At 41.0% G+C, this 20,272-nt stretch overlaps 1 protein-coding gene across 1 annotated transcript; it reads left to right on the top strand.

Annotated features, from left to right (window-relative positions):
• The first annotated feature begins 9,220 nt into the window (after positions 1-9,220).
• Positions 9,221-18,163, top strand: LOC140479674 (toll-like receptor 2 type-2). Its single transcript, XM_072573642.1, has 2 exons — positions 9,221-9,895; positions 14,169-18,163. Exon 2 carries the CDS (start codon positions 14,249-14,251, stop codon positions 16,676-16,678), a length of 2,430 nt encoding a protein of 809 aa, XP_072429743.1. The 5' UTR covers positions 9,221-9,895; positions 14,169-14,248; the 3' UTR covers positions 16,679-18,163.
• The last annotated feature ends 2,109 nt before the right edge of the window (positions 18,164-20,272 follow it).

The raw sequence follows: 20,272 nt of genomic DNA, 5'->3' as shown, positions 1-20,272 counted from the left end.
AAGAGAGGAGCAAGAGAAGAGTGAGTGGGAGGGATAGCGACAGGTCCATGATCACACCATGTGCAGCAGCTTTTTCATGGTTAAAGTGAATAAACAAGGTGCATAAAGCATATACCATTGTCTTCATTGGCCTCGGCAATATTGGTGCCACAATTCCTACGGCAATGGCTTAGAGAGTTCTATTGATCACCTCCTTGGAGCTGTGGAGGTGACATCAGCTTGCTTTCTGCCTGTGCTTTGGCACTCCCTCTGATTGATTGTACGCTACCTTCTTTTACAAGAAAAATTACTGAATTCCACAGAATGCATCATTTGCTTGGGAATATGCCTGCCATTGATGAAAGCTGTTGGTTTACAGACGACTGGAAAAGTATGCGCCACTGGCATGACTGGTAGTTGTGTGTGGGAGAGGTATAATGTAAATATTTAAGGAGTTAATACTGAGTGCCAGGATAGCCACTGGATAAGTTGTAAAGATTATGATACACTGAGCAGATTGAGAAGTATGCAAATGGTCTAAAATTTATAGATTCATTCACTCACCTTGACCACATAAACAAGGTTAAGAAACTTCCTTTGCCACTCCACATTTGAAATGGTAACTCTGCTGTCTTCCCACCAACGCTGCCAGATTGACTGAGTTTTCTCCAGAAATTTCCATTTTTGTTTCAGATCTGTGGGTGGTACAGTGGTTAGCACTGCTGCCTCTCAGCACCAGAGACACGGATTCAATTCCCGCCTCAGGCGACTGACTGTGTGGAGTTTGCACATTCTCCCAGTGTCTGCATGGGTTTCCTCCGGGTGCTCTGGTTTCCTCTCACAGTCCAAAAATGTGCAGGTTAAGTGAATTGGCTATGCTAAATTGCCTGTAGTGTTAGGTGAAAGGGTAAATGTAGGGGAATGGGTCTGGGTGAGTTGCGCTTCGACGAGTCGGTGTGGGCTTCTTGGGCCGAAGAGCCTGTTTCCACACTAAGTAATCTAATCTAATCTCCAGCATCCACAGTTCTTTGTTTTATTCCTTTGGTACTGCTGCCAGCTCTTGGGATATGCACCATGAGAATTTGCCACTCCTTAATTTATCCGAGGAGTATTTTCACTGACCTAAGTATTCCACTTCATAACTACCTATTGAAATTAAATGGCTACTTAAATATACATTTTGGAATTTTATAAAATAATTTTCTGTAATTTTCCAAGGTCTTCTTCCATATTAACTTGCATCCACAAATTTTGACTTTGTTCCCAAATGAAAATCACTTGTAAGTTGTGAACAACAATGGTCTAAGCATCAATGTTTCAGATACAATTGATCAGCATTGACAGGATTTGCTTCAATTTTATTTCAAGTTTGTGTGACATTTACTTTTACCTAATTGATAATCTATTAGTGTACATATGAAAATCACCAGCAATGGTTTTTCTTCTTGCTCCCATACAGTTTCTTTTGAAGTCCCCCAAGGATCTATCCTCATATTTTTCTCATATTCTGCCTCTCAGTGATCTGATTCAAAAGCATATTATGTTCCAGATAAAAGCTACCAACACCTAGCTCTACCTCACCATAACCTCTCTCTGCACAGTTCACACTGTTCATTTGACATCAGATACGGCACATACCAAAACTTGCACTAGCCTGGAGTCCAGTTTAAACTCATTGTCAATTCTGTTTCAACTTATCTCATCCTTCGTGCAGATGTAGGTCAGTTTGTTCATTTGGCTAAACAGCTGGGTCTGCAATACAGTGAGGTATCAACAGGCCCCGATTCAGTTCTGATATCTGCTGAGGTCATCATTAAGCCAGGCTTTCTGAAACAAATGCCTCACCTGAGACGATGGGTGACTTTCACTTCCAATTGGGTCCAATCCTCCTAAACTGCACAGACCCAAACATGATTATGATTTATAATCATATAAATGGTGGCACGGTGGCTCAGTGGTTAGCACTGTTGCCTCATAGCACCAGGGACCCGGGTTCGATTCCGGCCTCGAGCGACTGTGTGTGTGGAACTTGTACATTCTCCCCGTGTCTGTGTGGGTGTCCTCCAGTGCTCCGGTTTCCTCCCACAATCCAAAGGTGTGCAGGTCAGGTGAATTGGCCATGCTAAATTGCCCAAAGTGTTAGGTGCATTAGTCAGGGATAAATGTAGGGAAATAAGTCTGGGTGGGTTCATCTTCGAAGAGTTGGTGTGGACTTGTTGGGCCGATGGACCTGTTTCTATGCTGTAGGGAATCTATTCTCAACCCCTGCACTTATGTGTCTGTTTATCATGGAGTATATGTGAGCACCAGATAAGTACAGGATTGAGCTGAATTACCATAACAGCAAAATGCTGTGGATGCTTTAGATTGGAAATAAAAACAGAGTATTGGAGAAACTCAGCAGATCCAGCAGCATCTGTGGAGAAAGAAATAGAGTTAACATTTTGTATTGGATCCAAACATGAACTCTGTTTCTCTCTCCATAGATGGTGCCAACCTGAGTTTTTTCAGTACTGTCTTTTATTTGAATATTCCTTCTCATGATTCAATAGACCTCTGCACTTTTCATGGAACAACTTTTGTGTCTCATTTGAATATCTGTTTCTTTCTGAGATACTTGTAAGAATTGCAAATTACTAGAAGATTTGTTAGAATGTGTGTGTACAAATAAAGAGGCTTTTAAAATACAAAATCTGACTCAATATGGGTGGTGGTGCATTCTCACTGTTTCATCATAAGCACAATATCCTAATTTGCTTCCTATGCTCACCCACTACGGATATGAAACCCTCACAGCTTCCACAAATTCAATGTTCGATTCTCCCAGTACCCGTGCTAAACAAGTTGTCAGTTTTCTTCATCAAACATTACACAGAGAAAAATAATTTAGAGATGCGGGTCTAAGATAATTTCACTCTTTGTAAGCACAATGCCTTTAAGCTTAGGTGTTCCCAAAGTAATTTCTTTCCTGACTGTAAAAATATGTGAGTCATTGGGGATGGAATGTTCCTTATTTATTTTGTTGTTCATTGATGAGCTTTATTAAAAAAAGGGTTGGGCAGGATACCCTGCAGAAAATCAATTTCATGATTTTGCAAATGGATATTACTGGAAGGGTAGTGTGTCAAAATTTGCTGTTGGAATACTTTGAACAGCATTTTCTGTTAATTACACTTCCCTATACATTTGAACATTTGTTCTGTTACATTGCTGAAAATTTGAGTTGCTAATGCCGCAACAAGAGAAACCAGGTAAATGGGAGCTGAGAAAACAGCAAGCAGCTGTAAAATTCCAACATGTTGGAGAGCAGAGAAATTAACATTGCAAAGGCTAGGTATAAAGTGCAATTTTGGAGTGATGAATTCAATGTCAAATCAGGCACAAAAAAAGAAAAAAAAGAGTAAGGAAAATTGCATAAAGCAAAAAAGAGACAAACAAAAAATTAAGAAAAATGTTGAGCAGTTTTAAAATCTCCAGCAACAATGAAAACCAGAAGGAATGTGACTCCACAATTACCAAACTGTGTATCATGACAGCTGACCTGGCATACAAAATGATCCCATTTTCCAGACTGCAAAAAAATGCATGTTTTACTTATTGTTACCTTGTAACTAATGGCTTTCAAAATGTTGATCACCCACACCAGTGGTTCATTTCTATACTCGATTGCTTCAGCCAATGGCCTCTTCTATAGCTTCCCATCCCTGCCAATTTTGGGAAGAATTTTCTGAGCTTAAAAGGTGGACTTAAGAGCTGACATCTATAGGGTAATTAATTTTCAGCACCACCTACTTTGAAAATGAAGTTTGTAAAGGAAGCTGAAGGTGACGTCTTCCCAATATTCAATTGAAATAAAATGCAAGTCAAATAGAAAACATGGTATTACAATGGAACAAGCAAAAGTGTACATTGGATAAGCAGTGTAATTACTTAGTTTCCTATTCTCTTCCTGTAGTCTGTTTAAAGAGAACTGCACAAGATTCCACACAAAATAACATCAAAATTATGCAAAACACAAAAGATCTCTAATAGTGCCCTTGACTATGCACTTACCTTACTTGGATGCAAAATTAATTTTTTGTATGGACACATCAAAAGGAGAAGGAAGGGAGGAAATTAACAGCAAATAATGTGTGCATAGTTTAAGAAGCAGGTGTGGTTTCAGTGGTGTTCATCCTTTCCCAAGTTGCCTACATATAATTGTAAAGGATATTACTTCTTGAGACAGTAATAAATGAACTGGATTCATAGAGTACTGAAATGGAGAAGCACCACTGACACAAAATACAACATTGTCAACAACCCAAACAACAAAGAAAATCCTTTGAAAGAGAAGCTTGTCATTGAATATATTGATTAGCCTGATAGCTATCAAACACCGACTTTATAACTTTACAAATGTAATATTGTCACAGAACATATTCTGTCCAGAGAACAAAGTTTGCTGAAATCAATTTTGCACTTATTTTTCTTAAAGATGGGACTTCTTTTTGTTACATTCCTGAGTCAGTAAATGACAAATTGTAGTTCGACCAGTTTGAAATTTGATAATTCGGTAACAATGTTTCAATACTGTGCTTGGGAAAAAGTCATGATATTCCCCAAAGGGCATTCCTCATAAGAAATAGGATTATGTGGAGGCAGTTCAGCCCCATGAGTTTGCTGTGCTCTTTAAAATCATGGCTGATCAAATTTCAGCCTCAACACTCTACTTTTCTGTCTGCTCTCCATAACCAATCACTAATTAAAAATCTACGTCCTCAGATTTATTCAATGTCTCGGCAACAACGCTTCTGGTTAGTGAATTCCATAGATTACTGACCCTTTGAGAGAAGTAATGCTTTCTCATCTCTGATTGACATCCATCACCCCTTAGCCTAAAATTATGACCTCTCATTCTGGATTGTTCCACTTTGTCAATCCCCTTTAGCTTCTTATATTCCTTAGATCTCCTGTCATCCTTCTAAACTCTAGCAAGTATAGGCTTAATCTGCTCCATCTCTCTTCATAAGACATGCCTTTCATCTCTGGAATGAATATAATGAACCTTCACTGAAACGCCTCTAGTGCAATTACATGATGACCCCTGCAGTGAGAGACAGAAACTGGTATTCTGTTTCTTACCAATTTACACAGGAATGAGAACATTTTTACAGTTGAACAGATTCCAAAATGACAGTAAAATTCTCCAGACACTGGAAATTTGAAAGAAGCCTGAAAACGCTCTAAACATTCAGCAAGTCTGGTGGCATCTGTAGAGAGAAATAGGAAAATGGGCCAAATCTTCTGGGAGCAGCAATCACTATCACTACCATTCTTGCTCCGACTTTATTCCATCAGAAACTACTGATGTAGTTCCTCATTTTTGCCTCTGATGAAATTATTTCAGTCTTTTCAGAAATGCAGAACATACCTGAAGTTGGTATCCTTCTACACAGCACGAGGTCACCAGAAGGTGGCACAGTGGTTAGCACTGCTGCCTCACAGCGCCGGAGACCCGGGTTCAATTCCCGCCTCAGGCGACTGACTGTGTGGAGTTTGCACTTTCTCCCCGTGTCTGCGTGGGTTTCCTCCGGGTGCTCCGGTTTCCTCCCACAGTCCAAAGATGTGCAGGTCAGGTGAATTGGCCATGCTAAATTGCCCGTAGTGTTAGGTAAGGGGTAGATGTAGGGGTATGGGTGGGTTACGCTTCGGCGGGGCGGTGTGGACTTGTTGGGCCGAAGGGCCTGTTTCCACACTGTAAGTAATCTAATCTAAAAAAAAAGAGGCCAAGCAATATCTGTTTTAATGGCACTAACTGCTAGATTCTGGTAAGTGTACACCACTAAAACACAAAATTTTGAGACATACAAACAGCTTTTTACAGTGTTAGTTCTAAAAGGGCATACAGCAGCAAACAGCAAGAGGGAGGGAGAGCATCAAACAGAGAAGCATGTGCAAATCCTCTCTGGAGGAAAGTATTTTTGTCAAAAGTGGCATCATGGAAGGAAAGGCTAAGTATTTCACATCTAATTGAGAAAATCCAGTCTTAATTTCATGTAAGTACCCTCTACTTAATTTAATCTTTATTTTCCATCATAAGATAAGATGTTGGAGTACATGCCGATGGAGACCACTTCACCATTCAATGAAATCATGGTTGATCGATGATACTCAACACTACTTCCCTGCCTTTTCCTCATAACTCTTGATTCCCTTAATGATTAAAAATCTATGTCAGCTTTGAACATACTTAACTAAACCTTGACTGCTCTCTTCAATAAAGATTTCCATAAACTCATCATTCTCCGGTAAGATATTCCTCCTCACCTCTGTCTTAAGTATTTGTAAACACTTGATACCAGTGGAATAAAGAATCACTATTTCATGATTTGCACTGTCTGCTGATCACAAAGTGAATTATTATAAATGAGGTAAGTGGGTAAGGTGCAATTAGGTAAGTTTGATAATAGGTGGGTAAAGAGAGTAGTAAGGGTATGGAATGCTTTGCCTGCAACGGTACTAGATTCACCAACTTTAAGTGCATTTAAGTTGTCATTGGACAAACATATGGACGTACATGGAATAGTGTAGGTTATATGGGCTTCAGATTGGTATAACTGGTCGGTGCAACATCGAGGGCCGAATGGCCTGTACTGCACTGTAATGTTCTATGTGTGACATGATGACAGGTGGGTAAGCTGGAAGGTGGGTAAAATATACATCTGGGTCATGAGGGCTGTCGGTCAAGTGGACTTATCAGGTCAGGGGGTAATATGGAAGAGTTGAGAGGCTGGGAGGGGTTGAGTGGTCTGGTTAAGTCAAGGAGCAATCCAAGTCAGGGGTTAGTTGGGAAGGACTCTACTCCAGTTTGGTTAGGGGGAAATGCGTTTTTTGAAGGGGAATTGGGGGCTTCAGGTAATTGGTGAGAGAAGTTACATGGTTTTAATCTCAGTTTAACATTTACTAGGCAACTGTCCAGGTAAATAAATTGGAACTATCCAAATGTTCCTAATCTGAGTGGGAATTGTTTACATGCAGCAGGTGAATTGCCTGGCAGAAGTTTAAACTTGTTAGGCAATTTGCACAGAATCATTGCATCAGGACCTCTGAAGATTCCCAGTTTACATCTCTAGCTATATGTCTGATCTCTAAATATCTGGAGGCTAGAAAATCTAGGCCAATGTCTGTGACCTTCCATCAGAATAGGGAGGAATCAGAAACTTTTTTTTGAGCAGATATGGATATGGTGGATGGGGGAGTGGAATGAACAACAAAAGACAACTTGTGACAGTGGGGGGGGCAGGAAAGATAAAATATTAAAAGGTTTCATGCAGCAAGACCAAAGGAAGGGTTGTATTGCTTAGCTAAATAAAAGATTATTTGGCCCTGTGCTTGTAGTGGTTTCTGGCACAGGAAGACAAAGGATAATAATATACCTTTAATGTAAAGAAAAGCCCCATGGCCCAAAGTTAAAAATCACACAACACCAGGTTATAGTCCAACAGGTTTAATTGGAAGCACTAGCTTTCGGAGCATCGCTCCTTCATCAGGTGGTAGTGGCCCATGTAGCAAAGGCAGAGGAAAACTCTGGTTAGAAATTTAAACTAAAAAGGGAAAAAGTGAAAAAATGGAATTAACCTCATTTTTTGTTTAGTAGCAAGACTCTCTTTCACAATCTCAATCTTTGTGAGTCTCTTGTTCTGTCTTTGTCCAGGTCCCTCTGCTTTAATTACTGACGATGCTATGGTTGGTGATGTTCTGGATTAGTGGTGCTGGAAGAGCACAGCAGTTCAGGCAGCATCCAAGTAGCTTCGAAATCGACGTTTCGGGCAAAAGCCCTTCATCAGGAATAAAGGCAGTGAGCCTGAAGCGTGGAGAGATAAGCTAGAGGAGGGTGGGGGTGGGGAGAAATTAGCATAGAGTACAATTGGTGAGTGGGGGAGGGGATGAAGGTGATAGGTCAAGGAGGAGAGGGTGGAGTGGATAAGTGAAAAAGAAGATAGGCAGGTAGGACAAGTCTGGACAAGTCATGGAGACAGTTACTGAGAACTAGGGTGAGGTGGGGGAAGGGGAAATGAAGAAACTGTTGAAGTCCACATTGATGCCTTGGGGTTGAAGTGTTCCGAGGCGGAAGATGAGGCGTTCTTCCTCCAGGCGTCTGGTGGTGAGGGAGCAGCGGTGAAGTAGGCCCAGGACCTCCATGTCCTCAGCAGAGTGGGAGGGGGAGTTGAAATGTTGGGCCACGGGGCGGTGTGGTTGATTGGTGCAGGTGTCCTGGAGATGTTCCCTAAAGCGCTCTGCTAGGAGGCGCCCAGTCTCCCCAATGTAGAGGAGACCGCATCGGGAGCAACGGATACAATAAATGATATTAGTGGATGTGCAAGTAAAACTTCGATGCATGTGGAAGGCTCCTTTAGGGCCTTGGATAGAGGTGAGGGAGGAGGTGTGGGCACAGGTTTTACAGTTCCTGCGGTGGCAGGGGAACGTGCCAGGATTGGAGGGTGGGTCGTAGGGGGGCGTGGACCTGATCAGGTAGTCACGGAGGGAACGGTCTTTGCGGAAGGCGGAAAGGGGTGGGGAGGGAAATATATCCCTGGTAGTGGGGTCTGTTTGGAGGTGGCGGAAATGTCGGCGGATGATTTGGTTTATGCGAAGGTTGGTAGGGTGGAAGGTGAGCACCAGGGGCGTTCTGTCCTTGTTACGGTTGAAGGGGTGGGATCTGAGGGCGGAGGTGTGGGGTGTAGACGAGATGCGTTGGACGGCTTTGGTCTCTTGTTCCATGATGCTCCAGCCATCCTGATGCAATAATGTAGTTTTCGTAAAAAGATATGTCACAGGTGAAACTAATGAAGTTTGTAAATCAACTATCAATCTACAATGAAACATTTAAACATTATTTGACGTAATTAGCAAAATCATGGAAAGGGATTTTTTTAAACCAAGTTATGACCTGGAATGTGGTTGGTGAGTAGTAGATTCAAAGTTGACTTTCAAAAGTGAGTTGGATAAGTACTTGGGGGAGGGGGAAGGGAAAAACATGACGGGAATACTAATTGAGTAGCTTTTGCACAAGACCCTGCACAAGTGGATGTGCTGACTGCTTTGCATTGTATCATTCTGGGAAAAGGCAGCTCTGGTGGTGCTCGTGGTTTCCATACCTGCCCCAGAGGTGAGTAATAATATCTCAATACAGGTTGATGACAACTTCCAGAAGGAGCGGTCAAATTCTCACGCATGACGTATTGCGCTTCACCTGTAGTTAGTCCAGGTGAAACAACTACAGGATGAAATCCAAAACCAACTGACACGATTGTTTTTTTTTCTGAGCTCTGAATATTGCTTCTAAATCAGATGCAGGGTTTTCTAGTTGTAAACGGCGGTTCCTCTGTGCAATTTACACAGAGATTAGAAACTCAAGTTTCCAAAAATTGCTAAGGAAGCGAAAAACCAGCAAGATAATACAGGGTTGAATGATAGCATCGTCGGTCTGTGCGTTGTATTAATCCCTCGTCCAGATCAACTACAAATCAAGTATAAAGCAATAACGAACTGAACTAAGCTTTTAACGACTTGAAGCAGATTATAATCGGGCCACGTTGACAACTGAGAATGTGCCGATAAGGTGATAGACTCTGCGGCTCGTGCTGAAAGAATGGGTACGGAAGCTGAAAAGTTACAGCAATTCAAGAAAACTTTGTCTTCAGTCGACTCGCAGATAATATTCATAAGTAGTTCTTAGGCTTTAGCATCTTGACTCACTCGGATAACCAGCTCTCGGCAGCCGTGAATTTTTCGCATGAAGAATAGTTTTGGTAATTCTGCAGCTAAATGTTAAGTATTTCACATGCGGCTAAGGGGAAAGCAGGGTGAGCTCCGTTTCAGAGAGAAAAGTGGAAGAAACTTTAAAGAGACAGAAAGAAGCAGAGAACTACAGGTGAGGAAAGAACACGACCTTTAAGGCACTATCTGAAAACATACAGATAATTTTCAATGCCGAGTGTGTGTTGCTGGAAAAGGACAGTAGGTCAGGCAGCATTCCAAGGAGCAAGAGAATCGATGTTTCGTGTATAAGCCTTTCATCAGGAATGAGGCAGGTGCTGAAAGATAACTTTCAATAACGAATATCAAAAACGGGAAATGAATATAACTGAAAAGGAGAAACTTGCGGGGCGAAGGGAAAGGAGCAAGGACAAATTAGCATTTTCACTGATCTGGCACCAATATCTGGCCAATGACCTCCTTCTCTGCTTTTGGGATTTCGTGGTTCTAAATGGAAAACAGGAAACACATAAATGAAATAATACCCTGACTTGAGGCAATGGGAAGAATAATGATCGAAACTGCAAAAATATTTGTGAAGTGCAGAGAATGAGTGAAAAGGGGAGGGAAGGTCAAGCAGAAATATAGTAGAGACACAAATTGTAAACAGAAACAGATCAGACTTGTGCACTGACAACATTCGATTTCTTTCTAGTGCGAAGGGGATGAAACTATGAAATATTATGAATTAGAGCATCAACCTCTCTACACTTTTTGCTAATTACAACCACAAAAAAAGTAGAATCTATTAGAAGTCAAAAAATATTGTGTACAGACAGAAGACATGGCATAGTTCTTAACCTGAGAGCAGTGGGAAGCCCATGAAAAAGGAAACAACAGTGTGCTGGGTGATAGAACTAGGCAGGAGCTGAAATTCAGATTCTTCGGTGATGGATTGGAATCCAGTGATTAAGTCAGTGGTGTGTTTGTAATATGCTAGGCGTTATGGTGATTTTTCATCAGAAATTGCAGGAGAAACTCAGCAGGTCTGGAGAAAATTAATGTTTTGGCTCCAGTGACCTTTCTTCATTTACTTTTGGAAGGTTCTGTCTGAAGCTTGATTTAATTGTTTTTTTAAAGGAATAACAAGGATGATTGATACAGGTAAAATATTTGACCAGAGTCTATATGGATATTACTAAGGAGAAACTGAGGACTGCAGATGCTAGAGATCAGAGTCGAAAAGTGTGGCGCTGGAAAAGCACAGTAGGTCAGGCAGCATTGCAGGGGCAGGAGAGTCGACATTTCGGGCATAAGCCGTTCATCAGGAATGTAGGGGAGGGGGCCAAGGGGGTTGATAGATGAAAGGGAGGGTCCCAAGGCAAAAATTGAAGTGCTCTTCCCCCAGGTGTTGGGTGGCTTGGATTTGGTTGTAGAGGAGACCCAAGACTTGCATATCCTTGGTGGGGAGTTGAAGTGGTCCACTGCAGGGTTGTGGGGTTGTTTGGTGCATGTGTCCCAGAGATGTTCCCCAAATGGGATTGTGGGAGACATAGCAGTTTGAATCAGTAATTGGCTTACTGAAAGAAAACAGAGGGTTGTAGTTGATGAAACATGTTCATCTTGGTGTCCAGTTACTAGTGGCGTACCGCAAGGGTCGGTGTTGGGGCCACTGCTGTTCGTCATTTTTATAAATGACCTGGGCTGCGAGGCGGCAAATGGAGTTTAATGTGGACAAGAGTGAGGTGATTCACTTTGGGCAGAGTAATTGGAATGCAAAGTACTGAGCTAATGGTAGGATTCTTGAGAGTGCAGATGAGCAGAGAGATCTCGGTGTCCATGTACACAGATCCCTGAAAGTTGCCACCCAGATTGACAGGGTTGTTAAGAAGGCATACAGTATTTTGGCCATTATTAATAGAGGGATTGAGTTCCGGAACCAGGAGGTTATGCTGCAGCTGTACAAAGCTCTGGTACGGCCACACTTGGAATATTGTCTACAGTTCTGGTCACCGCATTATAAGGAGGATGTGGAAGCTTTGGAAAGGGTGCAGAGGAGATTTACTAAGATGTTGCCTGGTATGGAAGGAATGCATTAAGAGGAAAGGCTGAGGGCCTTGAGGCTGTTCTCCTTAGAGAGAAGAAAGTTCAGAGGTGACCTAATAGAGACATACAAGATAATCAGAGAGTTAGATAGGGTGGACAGAGAGAGCCTTTTTCCAAGTATGGGGACGGCAAACACGAGGGGACACAACTTTAAAGTGAGGGAAGATAGGTATAAGACAGATGTCAGAGATAGTTTCTTTACTCAGAGAGTAGTAAGGGTATGGAATGCTTTGCCTGCATCGGTAGAAGATTTGCCAAGTTTAAGTGCATTTAAGTCGTCATTGGACAGGCACATGGACCTACATGGAATAGTGTAGGTGGGATGGGCTTCAGATTAGTATGACAGGGTGGCGCAACATCGAGGGCCGAAGGGCCTGTACTGCGCTGTAATGTTCTATGTTCTATGTAAAACATTCTGTAAGTTGGTATGCCGTCTCCCCAACATTGAGGAGACCACATCAAGAGCAATGAATACAGTATCCTTTCACCCTATGGACATCTACTTCAAACCCACCGACTCCCACAGCTACCTGGACTACACCCTGTCCTGTAAAAATTCTATCCCTTACTCCCAGTTCCTCTGCCTCTGCCATATCTGCTCCCAGGAGGAACAACTACACTCCAGACCATCCCAGATTGCCTCCTATTTCAAGGACTGTAATTTCCCCTCCCACACGGTCAACAATACTCATCAACGCATCTTCCCCACACCTCTGCCCTCGAACCCCACCCTTCCAAATAGAAGGATAGAACCCCCAATCCTCACCTTCCACCCCCCCAATCTCCAGATACAGCACATTATCCTCCACCATTTCTGCCACCTACAATCAGACCCCACTCCTATCAGCCTTCCACAAAGACCATTCTCTCTGCGACTCCCTTGTTAGGTCCATGCTCCCCACCAAACCTCCCTCCACTCCTGGCACCTTCCCTTGCCACCGCAGATGGTGTAAAACCTGTGCCACACCGCCACACCACCCCCCCCACCCCTCCCAACACTTCTATCCAAGGCCCCAAAGTATCTTTCCACATCCAACAGTGACTTTCCTGCACCTTCACACACATCATCGACTATGTCCTTTGCTCTTGATGTGGTCTCCTCTACATCAGGGAAGCAGGATGTCAATTTGTAGAACACTTCAGAGAACATCTCTGGGACACACTCACTAAACAACCCCACCGCACTGTGGCTAACCACTTCAACTCCCCCTCCCACTTCACCAAGGACAGGCAAGTCCTCGGTCTCCTCCACCACCAAATCCAAGATACCTGACAACTGGAGGAAGAATGCCTCATCTTCCGCCTTTGGAGCCTCCAATCGCATGGCATCAATGTCAATTTCACCAGTTTCTTTCCTCATCTCCCCTCCCCCTCATCCCAGATCCAATCCTCCAACACAGCCCGGCCCTCTTTACCTGTCCCACCTGTCCATCTTCCTTCTCACCCAATGAGAAGGCTTTTGCCTGAAACGTCAATTTTCCTGCTCCTCGATGCTGCCTGACCTGCTGTGCTTTTCCAGCACCACTGAAATCTCCAGCATCTGCAGTACCCACTTCTGCCTTCTCACCTATCAGCTCCCCCTCCCCTCTGACCCATCACCATCACTCCCCACCTGCATTTATCTATCACCTTCCCAGCTACCTTATCCCCAGCCCCACCCCCACCCTATTTATCTCTCAACCCCCTTCCTCCCCCCACATTCCTGATGAAGGGCTTATGCCCGAAACGTTGATTCTCCTGCTGCATGGATGCTGCCTGATCTGCTGTGCTTTTCCAGCACTATACTTTTTGACATAGATATTATCAAGGTTAATAAGGTTGATCTTCTGACAATGTCTTACATAGTAAACCAGTCAAAAGACTAAAGCCCTTGGAATCCAAAAGAAAGTGGAACATTGGATCTAAAATAGGCATGTTTTTGCAGCCTCTCATCTATTTGTAAAGATTCTATGATCTCTATGAATTGCAATGTGGAAACAGGCCATTCGGCCCAACAAGTCCACACCAACTATCCAAAAAGTAACCCCCAGGAGGGGGCGGCACCTCGTCCAGCCGCGGCACGTGCCCATTCTCCTACCCTATTAGTCTACATTTACCCCTCACCAATGCACCTAACCTACACACCCCTGAATACTATGGGCAATTTAGCATGGCCAATTCACCAAACCTGACTATTAAGGCATCTGATTCATTGCCACCTAGAATCATAGATTTTGAAATCAAAAATACATGATTTAGTACTTTTGGTGATTTGAAGAGAAACAAGGTTGTCATGAATCTTTTTAATATCTTTTTTGTGACCAAGGTTGTATTTTCATAATTCATTTTTGTTCTTTTAACAGAATGTGTCTGAAGATTGTTAGTGTGTGAATAGAGGAGCTTTTATTTGGAAGTTGAATTTTCTTCAGCCATCAAGGCCAAGATGACACTCCTACGAGTAATTGTTATATTGATAAGTGTTCTATTTATGCCTATTTACGCATTACCAGAGATGATAGATACTGTTTTGGTGAACTGTTCAGGAATTGGATATCCACATTCTTTTTGTATCCTGACACCAGATGTAGAGGTATTGGATCTGTCTTATAACAACATCACAATGATTCAACAGCAGAGTTTCCATAATCTTAACAAGCTGAGGAAACTACTTCTTCAGTTCAATCATATCACTGCGATAGAAGCTGGTTCATTCGCAAAAAATTCAGAACTAAGGTATCTCGACCTTTCAAATAATCTTTTGTATGATATTTCAGTCTTGCCATTTAACCATCTCCAGTCACTGACATACCTTGATATTACAAATAATATGTTTGGTACAGCTGACTTTGGAGCAGAGATCAACAAACTGCAGAAACTACATTCTTTACGTTTTGGAAATACTCATATTACTTCCTTAAATTCCAGCTCCATATCTGCACTTCAAGGAATCCCACTCAAGGATGTTTATTTAATTACTGGAGACCTACAGGCATTTGAACCTGGAACATTTAGTGCCTTGCAGAATGTAGAAAAGCTGTCTCTTGATTTGCAGTTTGAGCAGGAAGGACAAATACTCATCAATATTTTGCAGGATGTTCCAATGACTATTACTACATTGAAAATTCTAAATTCTGATTTTGTTAAAAAAGCAAAGAATATTGATTTCTTTTTCCCTCTGAAAAAGTTAAATATCTCAATACTAGTTGTGCGTAATATTACCATTGATGATTCTTTGACCACACATTTACTTAACAGTGTTCTTGGTTCAAACATAAAAGAATTATTTTTAGACACAATTTTAATGGATGGCATTGGCAAGTGGAACGTAATACCCATACCATCTGACCAGATTAGTTTGCGCAAGCTTCACATAATTAATATAGAAAATCCAAATTTCTACCATTTTTACTCACTTGCATATCTTGTTGATATGTTTGCACAACTGACAGAGTTAATGATACGAGATGGAAATTTGTTTTACATTCCATGTCAGGTATCAGAAGTTATGACATACTTAAGATTTTTGGATATATCTTTTAACTTGCTTGAAGAATTCAGCTTTATTCCTGGAAAATGCTTTGCTCCTTTTCCCAATCTTAATACTCTCATAGCAAACAACAACAAGTTTTTAAATCTACAAAAATTTAGCACATTGTTATCTAAAATGGAGAACTTGTCTTGTATAAATGCTAGTCATAATGACCTTGTACTACAGAAGGGACTGACCTGTACATGGCCTCAGACTCTAAAGCATATAAATTTTTCACACAATAACCTGGAAGGCAATGTGTTTGGCTGCTTGCCAGCATCATTAGAATCACTAGATCTGAGTTACAATTCCATCACTGCAGTTCCAAACCTTAAAAGGCTCAGAAATCTCCGTGAGGTTTTTTTAACAGAAAACTTCATAGCATCTTTACCTGAAATTCCAGTGGGTTACTCACTGAAAATCTTGCACATTGACCACAATAAAATTCATAACATAAACATACACTTTTTGCAGTCATTAGATCTAGCTGAACTCAAATTCAGCAACAATCCTTTGGAATGCTTCTGTGCAATTCAATCAGTCTCTAATTATGTTCAAAAAACACATGTGGTGATTCTTGATTGGCCAGACCAGTATCGATGTGCAAGTCCAAGAAAATTTAAGGGTCGAGTTATCCAAGCCCTGAAATTTTCCCCAATTGAATGCAAAATTCCTTTGTTTGTTGGGGTTCTTCTGGCATGTTTTGGACTTTTGGTAGGTGTCTGTATTGTGCTGTGTATAAAGTATAACATCACCTGGTATTGCCGCACACTCTGGCTTTGGCTTAAAGCTAAAAGAAGTCTAGATGCCAATCTGGTTGAAACAAATTTTGAGTACAATGCTTTTGTTTCATACAGTGAACATGATTCGGCATGGGTGAAGAACAAACTGCTTGTACAGTTAGAAAATAATGACCCACCTTACCGCATCTGTATCCATGAAAGAGATTTCAAACCTGGAAAATCAATAATTAATAATATAATTGATTGCATATCGAAAAGTTATAAAACCATATTTATCCTATCAAAACACTTTGTGGAAAGTGAATGGTGCCATTATGAATTCTTCTTTGCACACCAACAGGTGTTTGATGACAAAAAGGATGGTCTTATCTTACTCCTGTTAGAACCTATTCCAAAGAATTCCATCCCAGATCGATTTTGCAAACTAAGGAAACTGATGAACAGAAACACTTATTTGGAATGGCCTCAGAATGAGTTTCAGCAGGCCTTCTTTTGGAAAAGATTGAAAGCTGTCCTGAATTTGAATTTCCATTCTTGCAGTTCAAAAATAACTCTGCAAGAGGTTATCCAAGAACCTGATGAGATCCCTAATCATATTTAGATAAACATATACAAAACTGAGTATTGATGACATAAATTTGAGCTTGAGAAAATAAAGTTACTAACTTGCCTTTACATCTGTATGAATTTGGTGTTAAATTTGTTGCCATTTGGATTTCACCCAGCAATGGTGTTACCAAAAATGAAATAATATCTAAATATCTGAAGAGAGAAATTTTGCATATATTGCTCTGCTACCCTCATCAAAAACACAGGTAATGTACACCACTTTTCATAGGATCCTCCTGGGTAACTAAAATATGTTTTTACAGAAGATAATGGGTTTGAATGTTGAATTGCCAATGTAAAATTCTGTCACTTTTGAACCAAATTTCAGACCTACATTATGCGTTCTCTCAATGTGGGATTGTACTCATACTGACAAGTAGTTGGTGGCATTCTGTCATCCAGTAGCATAACTTCATTCGGCTACCTCCTCAAGTTAACAACATAACACACAAACCATCCCTGTTGCATTGAACAAACTAGATCAATTATTTCTCTAACTGTGTGTATTAGCACTGATCCTTTTTCAAAATTACCAATATAGGTATTAACACTTTAAATGTTATTGTTTGCTTGTTGTTAACACTGTTGTCTAAGCCTGGGAATGCTTGTCCCTTGCATGTTTGGGCAAAGCAATGTCTGAACCATGGGAGTGTTAGCACTCTATACCATTTAAACTGTGGGGAGTAACAGCTATAATGCCACTGTATGTTAATAACCATTTCTGCAGAGTATGAACGTTCTCTGCCAGCCTTATTGTCATTGACTGAACAAAGTTACACATTCTAGATACAGAAAAAAATTAAGGTATTTGAAACAAGATATCATAAACTTTGGAGCCAGTCTGGGCATTATCATGGCTGATCAGACACTTCAATGCCCCCCCCCCCATCCCTATATTGCTTTATTTCATCCATATTTAGAAATATGTCAATCTCTAAGCACATTAAATGATGAGTTTCCATAGCTTTCCAGAGTAGAGTATTCCAAAGATTCACAACGCTTTCCGTCATATAATTTCTCCTCACCTTAGTCCTCAGTGGCTTCCCCCTTATGCTGAAATTGTGGCTTCTGGTTCTAGATAACTTAACTGGGGAAATATCTTACCTGCATCTGCCCTATATATCCCTTTTGTAGCTTTTAGTGAAATTCCTTCTCATTCTTTGAAACTATAGCATAGAGGCCCAGTTGCCCTGAAATTAGAAAATAGGTAAATGGATAGGCACCAGTGCTGGCCTTGCCGTACAGTAATGCCCAAATCTCATGAATGAATTAAAACAAAAAAATATAAATTCTGAAGGGTCACTGGACTCAAAGTTAACTGTTTTCTCTTCACAGATCCTGCCAGACCTGCTGAGTTTCTCCAGCAATTTCTGCTCATCACACATCTGCAGCATTTGTTTTAAAAAGTGTTAGTAAATTAGATTAGTGGCATTAATTTTCAGATTAGTTTTTCAGATCAATAGAAAACCAAATTGAACTTTCTCAACTGTGTAATTGGTCTATTCATTTCTGCCCTAATCCTTTCTATACTGTCTCATTAATACATTCCTCCTTCCTCCAGTATGACTTTACAACTCAACTGCACAAGTTCACACAAATAGAAAATGCAAAAAAAAATGACGCTGGTTTTCCTCACAAGAAGCACTTGAACAGATATCACAAAGGCTGATGTAAGACAGATAGCTGGTGGTCAGTACTGTGGTAAATATGCCTTGCTCTTGGCTTGGCAACAGCCCTGGAGCATTTTTCATTCTTAAAATAATTCAAAATGTGTCTAATCTAAATTTCATAATCTGGCTCAGTACAGGAAAGGGTGGAATCATAAACTAACTGTTAATAAAATGCAAAAATGCATAGACTCAGATTATTCAAAACAAAACTTCTTGACCATATAAATCTATAACTATCACACCTCATTGTACACAAACAAAAACAGAAATTGCTGGAAAAACTCAGCATGTCTGGCAGTATCTGTGGAAAGAAACCAGAATTAATAATTCAGTTTGAGTTGGGGTCATATTGTCAAAAAAATGCAGAAGGTGGTTATATTTTATGCAGACATATTAAATAAGATATACCCTAGTAAACAGTAGTATGAACTGAAATAAAGTTAAAACTTAACAAAAATGAATGGAGAAATATCTGAGGGAATAAATAAAAGTAGGATGAGGATGGGACTAATATTTTTTGGAAATATTGGTAAAGAGCTTTCCAGTATAGATACAATAGACCAGATGGTAATTCTGTGAAATGTGATTCCTTTGATTATTGAATGCAAAGGTGTAATACGCCCACAAATGTGCAATCAAAAGAGGCATAATACTAGTTGCCAAAGTTCAAAGGAGAATGTGCAAACATTAGACAATGTTGACAGTATTGAAGGGTTTGAGCTACAGGGAGAGGCTGAATAGGCTGGGGCTATTTTATAAAAGTTTATAAAATCACAAAGGGCATGGATAGGATAAATAGACAAGGTATTTTCCCCCAGGGTTGGGGTGGGAGGGCGGGTGTTTAGAGGGATATGGCAAATGGGACTTGATTTATCTAAGCTATCTGGTCGTCGTGGATGAGTTGGACTGAAGGGTCTGTTTCTATGCTGTATAACGCTCACCATTCTGTAACTACATTTCTGGAGTATTTTATATTGAGCTTTAATACAAGGGCCTCATTTATATCTTTGCAATTGCTATAAATAACAGCCTTGTTCTTTTATTAATAAATAATACATTTTACACAACCACCTTATGAAGGAGCAGCGCTCTGAAAGGTAGTACTTCCAAATAAACCTGTTGAACTATAACCTGGTGTTGTGTGATTTTTAATTTTGTCCACACAAGTCCAACACCAGGTCATGCAAGTCATGATAAATTTATGTAATGGTTGATCACATGGCTAGGGTATATTGTTTTGCCTACCAACTCCAAGATTATCACACATGAACATACTAAACAGGAGTAGCCTGTTTGCCGCTTGCAGTCATAGAGTTGTACAGCGTGGAAACTGACCCTTCGGTCCAACTCACCTGTGCCACCAGATATCCTAAATTAATGTCATCCCAATTGCTAGCACTTAGCACATATCCCTCTAAGCCATTCTTATTCACATGCCTTTTAAATGTTATAATTTTACCAGCCTCCACCACTTCCTGTGGCAGCCCATTCCATACATGGGCAACCCACTGCGTGAAAAGGTTGCCCCTTAGGTTCGTTTAAAACTTTTCCCCTCTCACCCTAAACCTATGCCCTCTAGTTTTGGACTAACCAACAGCAGGGAAAAGACCTTGTCTATTTACCCTGTCCATGCCCCTTTTGAGTTTATAAACCTCTATAACGTCACCCCTCAGCCGCCAACGCTCCAGGGAAAACGGCCCCAGCCTATTCAGCCTCTCCCCGTAGCACAAATCCTCCAACCCTGGCAACTTCCTTGTAAATCTTTTCTGAACCCTTTCAAGTTTCACAACATCCTTCCAATATGAGGGAGACCAGAATTGCACGCAATATTTCAAAAGTGGCTAACCAATGTCCTGTACAACTTTAACATGACCCCCTAACTCCTGTATTCAATACTCTGACCAATAATGGAGAAT

This window comes from Chiloscyllium punctatum, chromosome 7, assembly GCF_047496795.1.
Source record: "Chiloscyllium punctatum isolate Juve2018m chromosome 7, sChiPun1.3, whole genome shotgun sequence".
Taxonomy (NCBI): Eukaryota; Metazoa; Chordata; class Chondrichthyes; order Orectolobiformes; family Hemiscylliidae; genus Chiloscyllium; species Chiloscyllium punctatum.
The sequence above is the reverse complement of the archived record's forward strand: the minus strand, read 5'-3'. Positions and strand labels throughout refer to the sequence as shown.

Coding starts and splice junctions, on each gene's coding strand:
- LOC140479674 (XM_072573642.1), top strand. CDS start 14,249: ATGACACTCCTACGAGTAATTGTTATATTGATAAGTGTTCTATTTATG.